General features: G+C 49.2%; 1 protein-coding gene across 7 annotated transcripts in view; it reads right to left on the bottom strand.

Moving 5' to 3' along the window:
• Positions 1 to 12,307, bottom strand: part of BCAS4 (breast carcinoma amplified sequence 4) — a 62,454-nt gene extending 50,147 nt beyond the window's left edge. For 2 of the 7 annotated variants that reach the window (XR_002888907.3, XR_002888908.3), the window contains exon 1: positions 11,892 to 12,303. Coding sequence is in view for 5 of the 7 variants with exons in the window: in XM_042858340.2 (XP_042714274.2) it covers positions 11,892 to 12,023 (132 nt within the window). In the remaining 2 variants the exon portion in view is untranslated. Of the gene's footprint in view, positions 1 to 5,041; positions 5,119 to 11,891 lie in introns of all 7 variants that reach the window. The other 5 variants (XM_042858341.2, XM_042858340.2, XM_065565998.1 and 2 more) reach the window with 5 other exon arrangements.
• Positions 12,308 to 12,956: the final 649 nt, after the last annotated feature.

Here is a 12,956-nt window from a genome sequence, read left to right as displayed (position 1 = left end):
TGGGTTCCATGCCGTGCAATTAATCATCCAGTTTTACTTTGCAAAATGTCATTTATACAAACAGTACAACTGAAATACTTCACGTAGTTTGACTCAATATCCCAGCAAAAGGTCAAAGACCTTCGGAAGCATAAGAGCAATTTGCAGTTGAGATTGATAGTGAAACAGTCAGGAGTTGTTGAGATTGATAGTGAAACAGTCAGGATAGTGCAGCAGAGTGAGGCAGGGAGTCTGTTCCAGATGTCAGGAGTTGCAGAGGAGACAGTTCCTGCACCAACATTGATAAGATTGCATGGAAGGAAGGGGGAAAGCCTAATGCCACAAGTGTGGGGGAGAGGAAGAAAGGAAATACAAGTGCTGCACAAACATCAGCTCTGCATTCTTAGTACTCGGGGAGGGTCTGCCACTGGAAGTAGCCCAAGGATAGACAACAGGACTACATGCCTTCAGTGGAACAAACCCTCCTTGTAAACTGTGGCCACTAATCCAGACTATTGCCTTCTTGGGTATCTGCATTTCACCCCTAGTGAACAAAGATTCACACTGTTAATTAATAGTTTGAGTAATATCCAGACACGGATAGGAAACTTGCTTCCTATGGAGTGAGGATGATATTTAGGCAGTACCAGCTCGCTCGCTACACATGTGGATAAGCAGAAGAGAAAAGGTCAACATAATTGTATAATCTTAGCAGCAGAAAATTACAACACACTCTGGATTAAAGATTTTGACGCCATTCACACTAAAAACTACAAGTGTGTAAGGTAAATTCACTTCCCATGGCAGGGGCTCCTAGGCACTATCGCAAAAGACATAATTAATAAAGCAAATAAATACTACTGCAGTACTTCTCAACCTATTCTATAGCAGGACCCTTCCCACTTAGCAACATGGGAAGGACAGGGTGTCATGACCCCCCCTCCATCTGAGAACCCATGAACTAATGAGAGTCTTTATGCAGCTAGAGCAAGATTACTACTGAAGGCAGGAGCAGATCAGTGGCTAAGGGAAGAGAACGCAGTCTGGATGGAATGCAAGGGCGGCAGCAGCAGCTAAGGAGGAGTAGGAGGGGAAAAGTTCAGGAGAGCAACACTCAGAGGCCATGAAGGGAAAAGCATGAAATCACAAAATGGGTGGAGGGGAGGAGCAGAACAAGGCACCAAGCACATGGAGGCAGGAAATAAACCTGACATCTGTTTTCACAAGAGCAGCAACACCACAATAAGCTGCACAAAGGAACAAGATCAATTCAACCTGCAAACACACAATTACTAATGGTAATATTTTGCATCTCAGTGATATCTCACTCTTTGCAAACATTAAGAAATTAAGCTTCAAACCCCACCTCCATTTTACAGATGGTTAAACTGAGCCACAGAGTAGCAGAATGACTTGCCTTAAAGCACACAGTGAGTCTGTGGCACTAAGGCAGTAGGAGACCTCTCAGGCATCTGCTCAAGTTTATGGAAGGAATCTAAGACTTATACACCTACCCAGCCGGTAAGACCAAAGCTTTGGCAAAAGAACTCAGTCATGGCAGCATTACCAGAGGAGGGACGGGATGCAGTGTGTATTTGCACAGGAAATGTGTATGTACCATTTACTGAGTGGTGTGGGTTCTTGGTCAGATATTGTATATGAAGTTCCGCCAAAAAGTCTTGGTTTTATTTCACTGACCAATGAGGCAAGGTTAAAAAAACGGTTCATGTAGTCTTGAGAACAGACAACTGAGAGAGGACCTGATAAAAATCTTCACATATGTTAAGGGCTGTTAAAACTTTCTAATTGTAAGGATAGTTAAGTTCTGGAAATAGACTTCCAAGGGAGGTTGTGTAATCCCTATCATTGTAGGTTTTTAAGAACAGGTTGGACAAACATCTGTCAGGTATGGTCTAGGTTAGGGTTACCATAGTTAACAAATAAAAAAAAAGAGGACCCCCTGGCCCTGCCCATTTCCCAGCCCCGCCCCAACTCCACCCCTTCCCCGCCCCAACCCCGCCCCCTCCTCCCTCCCAGCCACACGAAAAGGGCTGCCCGAGCGCTACTGGCTTCACGGTTTGCCGGGCAGCCCCCAGACCCTGCGCCCCCGGCCAGCGCTTCCCCAGCGCAGCTGGAGCCCGGGAGGGGAAGTGCCCAGCCGGGGGCGCAGGGTCTGGAGGCTGCCCGGCAAACCGTGAAGCCGGTAGCGCTTGGGCTTCGGGCAGCCCCTATGCCTCCGGACCCTGCGCCCCCGGCCGGGCACTTCCCCTCCCGGGCTCCGGCGGCCCAGGGTCCAGAGGCATGGGGGCTGCCTGAAGGCGGTAGCGCTCGGCTCTTAAACAGAGCCGAAGAGTCAGGGGAGGAGCAGAGCTGCCTCCGGCCGCGGCAGCTCTGCTCCTCCCCTGACTCTTCGGCTCTGTTTAAGAGCCGAGCTGCCCGAGTGCTACCGCCTCCAGACCCTGTGCCGCCGGAGCCCGGGAGGGGAAGTGCCCAGCCAGCGGCTGGGGTCCGGAGGCAAGGGGGCTGCCTGAAGCCCATAGCACTCGGGCAGCTCAGCTCTTAAACAGAGCCGAAGAGTCAGGGGAGGAGCAGAGCCGCCGCGGGAGGGGAAGTGCCCAGCCGGCATTTTCCCGGACATGTTCAGCTTTTTGGCAATTCCCCCCGGACAGGGGTTTGATTGCCGAAAATCCGGACATGTCCGGGAAAAAACGGACGTATGGTAACCCTAGTCTAGGTTTACTTGGTCCTGCCTCAGCACAGGCTGGACATAAGGACTTGTTGAGGTCACTTCCAGCCCTACATTTCCATAATTTTATGAAATAAGTGTATTGTTCATACAACACTATGAACAGACCTGGCAAAGGAGAGACAGAATCCCTACCTTAGCTTACCTTCTAAGGGCCCTGATTCCCCTCCCATTGGCATCAATGGAAGTTTTGCCATGACTTCAACAGGAAGTAGACCAGACCCTATGACATTGCATGACAACAGAAGATAAGCATTTGGCAAGTAAGGCCGGGGAAAACAAGCAGGACTCGTGCTACTAATAAGATCACGTGTTTCTTTTGTTAGGGGATGCATCTTGGAGGTTCCACAATTGCTTTATTCTTAAGATACTATTACTTTGGAGGGAAGGCTAAAGTATAAAGGCCACAATAAATGAGATACACTCTGGTCACAAATATCCCCATATTTTGTAGGTCTTTGATATGCTTAACCTGTAATGTGTCCCTAGAGCAGGGGTCGGCAACCTTTCAGAAGGGGTGTGCCGAGTCTTCATTTATTCACTCTCATTTAAGGTTTTGCGTGCCAGTAATACATTTTAACGTTTTTAGAAGGTCTCTTTCTATAAGTCTATAATATATAACTAAACTATTGTTGTATGTAAAGTAAATAAGGTTTTTAAAATGTTTAAGAAGCTTCATTTAAAATTAAATTAAAATGCAGAGCCCCCCGGACTGATGGCCAGGACCTGGGCAGTGTGAGTGCCACTGAAAATCAGCTCACGTGCCGCCTTCGGCATGCGTGCCATAGGATGCCTACCCCTGCCCTAGAGCTTCCACCTCCTCCATAGACCAAGCACTGTAACAGGAAGGAAGAATGGAAGGAAATTTGGCTATCTTTAGAAAGCCTCAGCAACAGTCAGAAAAGTGACTGTACAAAGGAGACAAGTAGCCAGCTGGCTAATGACATCTAGAGGCAGTTGGAGAGACACAATATTTATGTACTTATATATAAAAAGCAAATGTACACATAAGCCCATATGTCTGATTGTATCCCTCCCCTCACCCTCTGTATGTTGCTTGCTTTCTTAGATGGCAAACTCTTTGGGCCTGAAACGATGTCGTCTTCTGTGCTTGTATAGCACCTAGGACAAAGGGATCCTGATTCTGATCAAGGTCTCTAGATATTACTGCAATATGAACATACAATCAATAAAATAATACAACAGCAGCATCTTGAATGCTCTAGATCACCTCACCAATTTATTTAATGATCAGATTTGTTCAGTTTACAAGTCAGGGCAGAAATTTTCTAAGTTGCAGCACTTACAGGCTCAACTTGGTGTCTGGAAACCAAGCTATTTTTTATCCACTTGAGAAAGTGCCACCAGTAATAAAGCTCACGGAATCCAAATTCAGCAGGGAATTTTGAGGAAGATACACAAGATTATAGAATGGAGCTTTACCGTTCCACAGTCTTGCAGCACTGCCAGCAGCAAAAACCTCCTCTCCTCATAAGCTAATAACTTGATTCATGAGAGGCACCTTGCATTTTCAAAGCACAGAAGGAAAGATTTAAGTGCACAACTCCCATTAACATCACATGGCCCTATCTACATGCACATATAAATATGGGCAGAAGGTCTCACAATTGCACTTGCAGATTTGTACACTTTATTTCCTAATGTGATTTGCATGGTTGTGGATGACAATAATTGCACATGCAAATAGATAAATCATCTGTTTGAGCAATTACTGAGTGTGCGCTGTTGTAGGAGCACCAGTGATCTGTATGCTCAAAAGGTCTGTTACACTTCCCCTTCCCCCTTTTGTCTCCTCTCCCTCTCTGAATACCTGTGAAGTGGCTTTCCCCCTCCCCCTCCCTCCTGGAATGCTTGTGGAATGAATAAAGAAGAACAGGAGTACTTGTGGCACCTTAGAGACTAACAAGGTGCCACAAGTACTCCTGTTCTTCTTTTTGCGGATACAGACTAACACGGCTGCTACTCTGAAACCTGTGGAATGAATGGGCTGCTTGAACAGCTGGAAGATCAGAAGAGCTCCCAGGTAGACAAGGTGTCTGGGACTCTAATTAGGCAGCACTCACACGTCCAGTGCATGAACGCTGCATGGACACTGCCCGAGGTGGAGTGTGACCAATCAGACGCGGCCAAGTCATCTCTAGTTACAGGCCATGAGGAGCAGGTCCTTAAAAGGGGAAGGGGCCACATGCACAGGAGTGCACTCACAAGATTGTACCTCCCGTGAAGACCCTTCGCCCGGACTTCCTGGCCAGTGGTTTGCCGCATTGCATTCCATCATGCCTCGGGAAGACTTACCTTCATCGCACCATCCATCGTTGTGCTGCGGGACATTTACCTTGAAGAATCCTGTCATCTCCAGTGCTGTGCGTGTCCTGGGTGCATGAGTATGCAAGTGTGAGTGTGACCTCCCGCATCTTCTTTTGAGCTTAGCTATCAGTATAATAAAAGTGCTGCTTTCTGCCAAATTCTGGTGGGTCATTAGTCCTCCCTAAGCTTACTAGCTGGTCCAATTTTGGGTAACATGCGCTTATTGTTACTACTTGTAAATCTGCGACACAGTCACGTAACATCCAAGTAGCCATTTAAGCATAGTCACGCATCAAGTCCTAGATTTTCTGAATTGTGTGTGAAATCTCTGTGATGGCATAGGTCATCACACTATTCGCACATACAAGTTTTGCCCAAAGAATGCTAAAAACCTGGCCGTAAATGTCTAAATGGTAGTTGTCTCAATCAGAAGGATCTTCTGCCCAGCTGCAGACAGAGATTAAAAATATTTCTATACTACAGCCTCTTTCTCTTTCCCTTTTGGATAGGAGGAGACTCTCCAAGGGGAGTCACAGCCCTGTGGACTCTTTGAGGAATCATGGTATGCAGTGCAGCCCTGAAGAAGAGCTCTGTGTGGCTCAAAAACTTGTCTCTCACCCCAACAGAAGTTGGTCCAATAAAAAAATATTACCCCACCCACATTGTCTTTCTAAGACTTACCAGAACAGATTTTCAGCTGCTGTAAACTGGCATAATGATGTCAGGGGAACTATGTCAATTTACACCTGCTGAGGATCTGGCCCATCATGTCCATCATAAGGTAAGGATTTTTGCAGTGCAATTCCCTAGCATAACTTTTACCACAATGAGGTGGAACTCTCTATTCCAGAAGAGAGGGGAGAAATGTTTCCCCTCGGCAGGCTCTGTGCATGATAGCACTGGAGAAGGCCACTGCTGGGGGGGGAAAACCACAACGTATTCTCTTCAAATAAAGACTACAGCTGTTCCCCGTGAGCTCACACCACTAAAGGACAGATTTAGCATGTGGATATGTGTGCGCATTTAATTCATGAGAATTTTATTTCTTGTACTGAAGCCCTGTAAGGGATTCAAAAAAGTCACACTCCTCTATTTTTCCCAGCATGCATCTAGTTATAGCTTACCAGGAATGGTGGGGCCACACAATTTCTAGCCTGTTTGCAAATATACCTCTACTCCAATATAACTCTGTCCTCGGGAGCCAAAAAATCTTACCGCGTTATAACGAACTTGCTTTGATCCGCCGGAGTGCGCAGCCCCGACCCCCCAGAGCGCTGCTTTACTGCGTTATATCCGAATTTGTGTTATATCAGGTCGCATTATATAGGGGTAAGAGGTGTAGTACATTTTAGAGTATAAGCAGTAAAGGTTAACACACTAGCAACTGAGACACAGGAAAACCAAAGTAAGTGTCATTCCACCAACTTCAGTGGAAGCTGCATCCATGTAATGAAACTGCACTTGGCCCCCTGGCTCCTGTCCTGCTTTGACTAAGGGCAAGTCTACACTATTGTGCTATATCGGCGCCTCTGCAGCGCATCTGGTGAAGATGCGCTATGCCGACGGGAGAGCACTCTCCCATCAGCATAATTACTCCACCTCGGCAAGAGGCAGAAGCTATGTTGGCGGGAGAGCGTCTCCCGCCAACATAGCGCAGTGTGGACAGCGCTTAAGTCGATGTAATTTACGTTGCTCAGGATGGTGTCTTTTTCAACCCTCTGAGCGACGTAAGTTGTATCAACTTAAGAGGTATTGTAGACCAGCCCAAAGTCTACCAGACACACCAGGAGAGGGCATTTGTCAACATCACTAACCCACCCGTGACTGGCAGTCTTTGGTCACAAGGACTGGAATAAGAAAGGATACAGGACAGGAGTGATGTTTATCGACAGTAATGTTTATGTTCATTAAAAAATAGCTTAAGCCAATTCCAGCGAGACTGACATTATTTAATGCTTTACAGTTGGAAGCATTACTTACCAATGTGCACTCCATATGAGGACATAATAAAAAAAGAGAAGAGATACAAACTCTAAGAGATTACTTGACACTGTCTTTTTAAAATACCCCAATAGGATGGCAAAGCAGGCTTTGACAAAGCCAACATCCTGTTTTTACACTGGACTCAGCTGCATGTGTTCAACTGTTTCATAGCAATTGTGAAAACAGGAAAAAGTAGACTGAGCCCCTAATTAAGTATTTACAGCACTTTCTGTAACGGCTCAGAGGGACCTATAACAAACTGCAGCATAAATCACACTCATTTTCAACCACCTGTAATTAAGCACTTACTGAGCAGACCGTAACAAGCTCCTTTCAGGTGATTATGGAAATTATCACATTTATATGACAGATACCCAAAGCATCTCAGCATTAAGGGTCTGAGAGAAAACCCACTCAGAACATTTCAGAGCTATGAAACAACACAGGGTGGCATTTGATTCTTAACTAAGGCACAAGAGCACCAGTTCAGGTTGGCATATTAGTCCGCCTCTGTCCCCTTTTGGGACTGCAGTCATATTTAACTTGAAGTGTTTAATAAATAAAGACCTCTGAAGTTCTCAATGCTCTTTGTTGTAAAGAAATAAAAGTGAAATGAAAACAATCACTGTTTCATTTCTCAGCCTAAGATGAAAAAAATACATGTGGGGTCTGGCCTTGAGAGGAGTTTTCCTTTCTGCTTATTCCTTCATTCAAAACCACTGACCAAAACACAAGGCCTGAAACATTTTCTGCAACTTGGTTCTCTCTTCTCTGCACTTCTCCCACCTATTTAAAGCCACTTTCCTCTCTTGCCACTCCCCTGTGAACCCCTTCACTGGCTTCCTGTTTCTCACCACATCAAGTTCAAACTCCTCCGCCTCTCCTTCAAAGTCCTATATAATCTCAGCCCTGCCTAAACATCATTTATTTACTCCCAGGTTCAGCACTATGCCCCTATTCATCCCTGAACCATTTTCTAGTTCTTGTGCTTCAAGAGCCCTCTCTATCTCTTCTTTAAAACACTCTTCTTCCAGGAAGCCTGTCTTCCTTGCGCTCCACATCAGTAACCACTCCCTCCTTTACACAAACTGCTGTCCTGGGTCTGGTGTATCTTAGTCTGTAACCATTTCAGGGCAGGGAATGTTTGTAAAGTGCCATGTTAATTTATAAAAAGAAGAACAGGAGTACTTGTGGCACCTTAGAGACTAAGCATAAGCTTATGCTCTAATAAATTTGTTAGTCTCTAAGGTGCCACAAGTACTCCTGTTCTTCTTTTTGCGGATACAGACTAACACGGCTGCTACTCTGAAACATGTTAATTTACAGCAGGCAATATTACTAATATTAATTTACAATGGGGAATATTAAGAAACAATATCAAGTTTCTTCTACAAGGTTTTCCTCCAAGCTCTCCCACTCAAAAGTTAAACTTCCTCTGTCAGTACCTGAAGGACTCCCTGGGAAGTTAATGGAGACCAAATGAAATAGATGACTCTTCAAAATAATTGAACTGAAGAACTACACATCTCTAAAAAATACTGTAAATGCACACAGAAACATTCCAATGTTTCTGGAAATTAACTGGTTCGTCAGTAAGATGCCCTCCAATGTCAGGTTCAGGATATTGCAAGAAGAAAACCGTAAAGAGGGGGAAAAAAACATTCAAAACAGAACAGGAAACAAGAGCCCAGAATTGTGTAAATGAGACAAGTAGATTTTTTTAGATCAAAACCAAAAAATAAATCAGAGTCTCTTGCAACTCTAGAGGATACATTTGGACCAGATAAAGTTATTTACTCCCATGGAGCATGGGTCTAGCAGTCACACCTTAGAGTCTGATGTAACTTTGGGTTTGTTAAATGCTCTTCTGGACTCCACAATGCTTTTGTCATGCTTCTATAGGTTCATTCTTCATCCAGCATCATATGTTTCAATTACCATGACCAGTCAATGAACATAATTGAAAATTATCTTCTCCATGAAGAAGATTGCATATGTTGTACATTAACTTTTCCTTCTAATTTTTTTAATAAGTACACCTCTACCCTGATATAACACGACCCGATATAACGCAGTCGAGCAGTGCTCCGGGGGGGGGGGGGTGCGCACTCCGGTGGATCAAAGCAAGTTCGATATAACGCGGTTTCACCTATAACACGGTAAGATTTTTTGGCTCCCAGGGACAGCGTTATATCGAGGTAGAGATGTAATAGCATGAGTTTTAGATGGTTGCTGGTGTTTACTGGGTGTTTTGAGTTTAAATTCAATTCTTGCTGCTGATGATGATGGAGCATAGAGCTGAGCTAGCAAGGGCAGGCCCCTCTGGAAAGAAACATTTAAGAATATCCCACACATGCCATAGTTAATTTGTAAATATAGATTGGATTCTTCTGTCATATCTATATTGAACAGGATACAAGAGTGTGCAAGAGCACATAGAGAACAGTGCTAAAATAAGTGGTTAATTTCACTTGGAGAGGCAGGACGGAAAGTTACTTACAAGTAAAAAAGATCTTATGTTCTTTTTATATTCCTATAGGACCAAACAGTTTGGGTGCTCAGCTGCAACTTGGAAGATGTAGCCAATTTCAATGTGGGATAGTCAATATTCTAGTCCAGCAGTTCTCAAACTGTGGGTCGGGACCCCAAAGTGGGTCACGATCCCATTTTAATGGGGTTGCCAGGGCTGGCTTAGACTTGCTGGGGCCAGGGGCCGAAGCCAAAGCCCGAGCTCCACTGACTGGGGCCGAAGCCTGAGGGCTTCAGCCTTGGGCAGTGAGGCTCAGATTACAGGCCCCTGCCTGGGGCTGAAGCCCTTGGGCTTTGGCTCCTTCCACCCCACCCCCCCTCCTTGGGGCTTTGGCTGTGACACTCCCCCTCTCCCCCCCCCCAGGATGGCAGGGCTTGGGCAGGCTCAGACTTCAGTTCCCCCTCCTGGGGCCATGTAGCAATTTTTGTTATCAGAAGGGGGTCACGGTGCAATGAAGTTTGAGAACCCCTGTTCTAGTCTTACATATTAGGGTTTTAGTAAGTATTACTTATGGTGCTTTGCAAGACAGATAAAGATGGAGTTCCTGCTCCAAAGAGTTTACACTCAAAGTAACACTGCAATAAAACTTATTTCTGCAATGAATGGCTCTAAGTCTGAGACTGATAGCACAAAACACCAAAAGTGGATAGCTAGTCAAGTTTCAGAACATCTTATTTTGCATTTTAGGCAGAATTCCCTCCACTTTGTTTATGTATTTGTAGGTTGTATTATTAAAAATATACTTGCCCCATGTCCACTTAAACAGCTTTGAAGAATTCAGCTAATCAAATTCTGGATCTGATAACTGGTCTCAATGGTACAATAAGAGTGGAAATTCTTTGGGGATCTCGGTGACGGGGAAACTGCATGGATTTATCTCCTTGAATAGGTACAGCAGGGAAGTCATGCAAAGATCTCAAAGCTGTGGGCTCAGCTAAGTAGCCTGGTTAAATGCACAGTACAGAGAAAAATACCTGGGGAGATGAAAGGGGATGAGAAGGAAGTGGTGAGGAGAAGTCAGAGGGTGAAAAAAACTCACGGGGGGTGGGGGGGAGATGACAGGGGATACTACACTTTTTGGCTTGGGAAGTGTTTGAACAATTAGAGCAGTGTAAAGAATCCCCTGGCTCCCCACCACTACCTCCGACCTAGATAATAAATAAGCAGGGAACTGTACTGCCAACAGAGGAAAGAGGAAGAAGAGCTGGCAGGAAGAGAAATGATCCAGGGGCAGATTTTCCCATGTCAGGGGTCAACTTTAACCATCTTGCCTGGCCTGGGGACAACATCCAGAGCCAAGGAACAGAAGAGAGTCACCCCCCATCACATCCAGACCCGATAGCGCAGAGGTGGGCAAACTATGGCCTGCGGGCCACATCCGGCCTGCGGGACCATCCTGGCCGGGCAGATAGCCCCCTTCCCTGCTGTCTCACCTCCCCCGCAGCCACACCGCTGCAGCGCTCTGGGCGGCTGGGCTGCGCGCTCATGCAAGGCAGCGCGGCAATGTGTTTGACTCTGGCCAGGAGGCGCAGCTCCAGACATGCTGCTCTGAGTGGCATGGTCAGAGGGCCGAGGGGGGTTGGATATGGGGCAGGGAGTCCTGGGGGGCAGTCAGGGGGCAAGGAGCAAGGGGGCGATTGGATGGGGCAGAGGTTTGGGGGAAGGAGCAGGGGATGGGGAACGGGGGATTGGATAGAGGGTGTGGTCCCGGGGGGCCTGTCAGAGAGCAGAGGTGTGGATAGGGGTCGGGGCGGTCAGGGAACAGGGAGGGGGGTGGTTGGATGGGGGGATTCCGGGGGGCAGTTAGGGGTGGGGGTCCTGGAAGGGGGCGGTCAGGGGACAAGGAGCTGGGGGGGTTGGATGGGGGGCAGGGTTCTGAGGGGGGCAGTCAGGGGGCAGAAAGTGGGAGGGGGCCAGGCTGTTTAGGGGGCACAGACTTCCCTACCCGGCCCTCCATACCGTTTCGCACCCCGATATGGCCCTCGGGCCAAAAAGTTCGCCCACCCCTGCGCTAGCGGGTGGGAGCTAGCTACAGGCCAGAGGGGAGCTACCCTCGGTCACCTCCGCTCCTCCCACGCCTGCCGCAGAGCGAGCTATTCCCCTCCCTCCGCTGAAAGTGGGGGGCAAAGAAAAGGCAGGGACGTGCCCTCAGCATCCTCCCCGAGCACCTGGGGACCCCTCCCCTCCACCATCCTACCCCCCCACGCTACCCAGCCCCCTAGTGCCCCCAGGCTGCCGGGGACGCCCCCAATCCCCGCCACGGCCCCTGCAACCTAACACCCCACCGCCTCCCCGCCCCGCCGAGACCGCCCGGCCCGCGCCTACCTCCTCCCCAGGGGGCAGGCAGAGGGCGAAGCGCTGAGCCCCGCTCTCCTCCGCCTGGGGCTCCGGTTGCTCCCGGAGCAGCTGCAGCACCGCGGCGGCGGCTCCCTCCTCCCGGCCCCCGCCTGCGCTCATGGCAGCCCCGGCTCCTCCCCGCCCAGGCCCGGCGGCTGCACAGCGAGCGCCGCCCGAGCGCTTCCCTCAGCCAGGCTGCCCGGACGCGCCCAGCCGCTGCCTCCGAGCTGCCGGGGCAGCCTCCAGCTGCGGCCGCTCTAGAGCCTCGCAACCGAGCTCGGGGCGCCACCTAGCGGGGCGAGGCGGGAACTGTAACCACCGGCTGCGCCTGAGCTACCCCTGGGGGCAGGAGTCCGCTGCCCGCAGGCCTAGAGCTGGGCCCCGGCCCCGGCCCCGGCTAACGCGAACGTGCCCGCCCCGGCTTGACGCAGGCCGCTGGGGGGGGGGGGGGGCGCTTCCCGCCCAGCGCAGGGCTCGGTGGGGACCCCCTAGGCTGGGCCGCGGCTCTGCTCCTAGGGCAGCCCCGGCAGCAGCAGCAGCCGCCGCCCGCCCCTCTCTCATGGCCGGGCAGCTCGTTCAGTGCAGCCGCGGATAGCTGACGGGGGCCGCCGGCACATAGGCTGGTGCGTTGCCCTACCACCACCGCCCTCCTGCTGCAGCTCCGGGAGCGCCCCCAGGCTGGGGGAGGGGGTTGGAAACCTTGTTTAATTGTTCTGGCAAAGGGGAGCCCCCGGTGCCCGCCCCTTGCTATCACCCACCCACTCCCCTGCAAGAGACCCATAGACGCGAGCGTCTTCGAGGCCGGCTCGCCTCGCTTGCAGGGAGAGCGTGGACCAGGGCTTCCGTGTCGCTTTCGGACCTGGGGCTACCCCGCTGGCAGATTTGTTGCCGTGTACAAGCATGAAGCGGCTGAGGGGGGTTCTTCTGCTTGCCCGGTTACATTAGACATTCAGGGCTTGTCCACCTGGGAGAAGGCGCTTTGGCCGAGGGCTGGAGTAGCAGTGAAATTACAACGTCAGGAAAACTGAGCTGGGGAAGGGCCCGGAGTCAGCC

The sequence above is a fragment of the Chrysemys picta genome, chromosome 13, assembly GCF_011386835.1.
Source record: "Chrysemys picta bellii isolate R12L10 chromosome 13, ASM1138683v2, whole genome shotgun sequence".
NCBI lineage: Eukaryota > Metazoa > Chordata > Testudines > Emydidae > Chrysemys > Chrysemys picta.
This window is presented reverse-complemented; position numbering and strand designations above follow the sequence as displayed.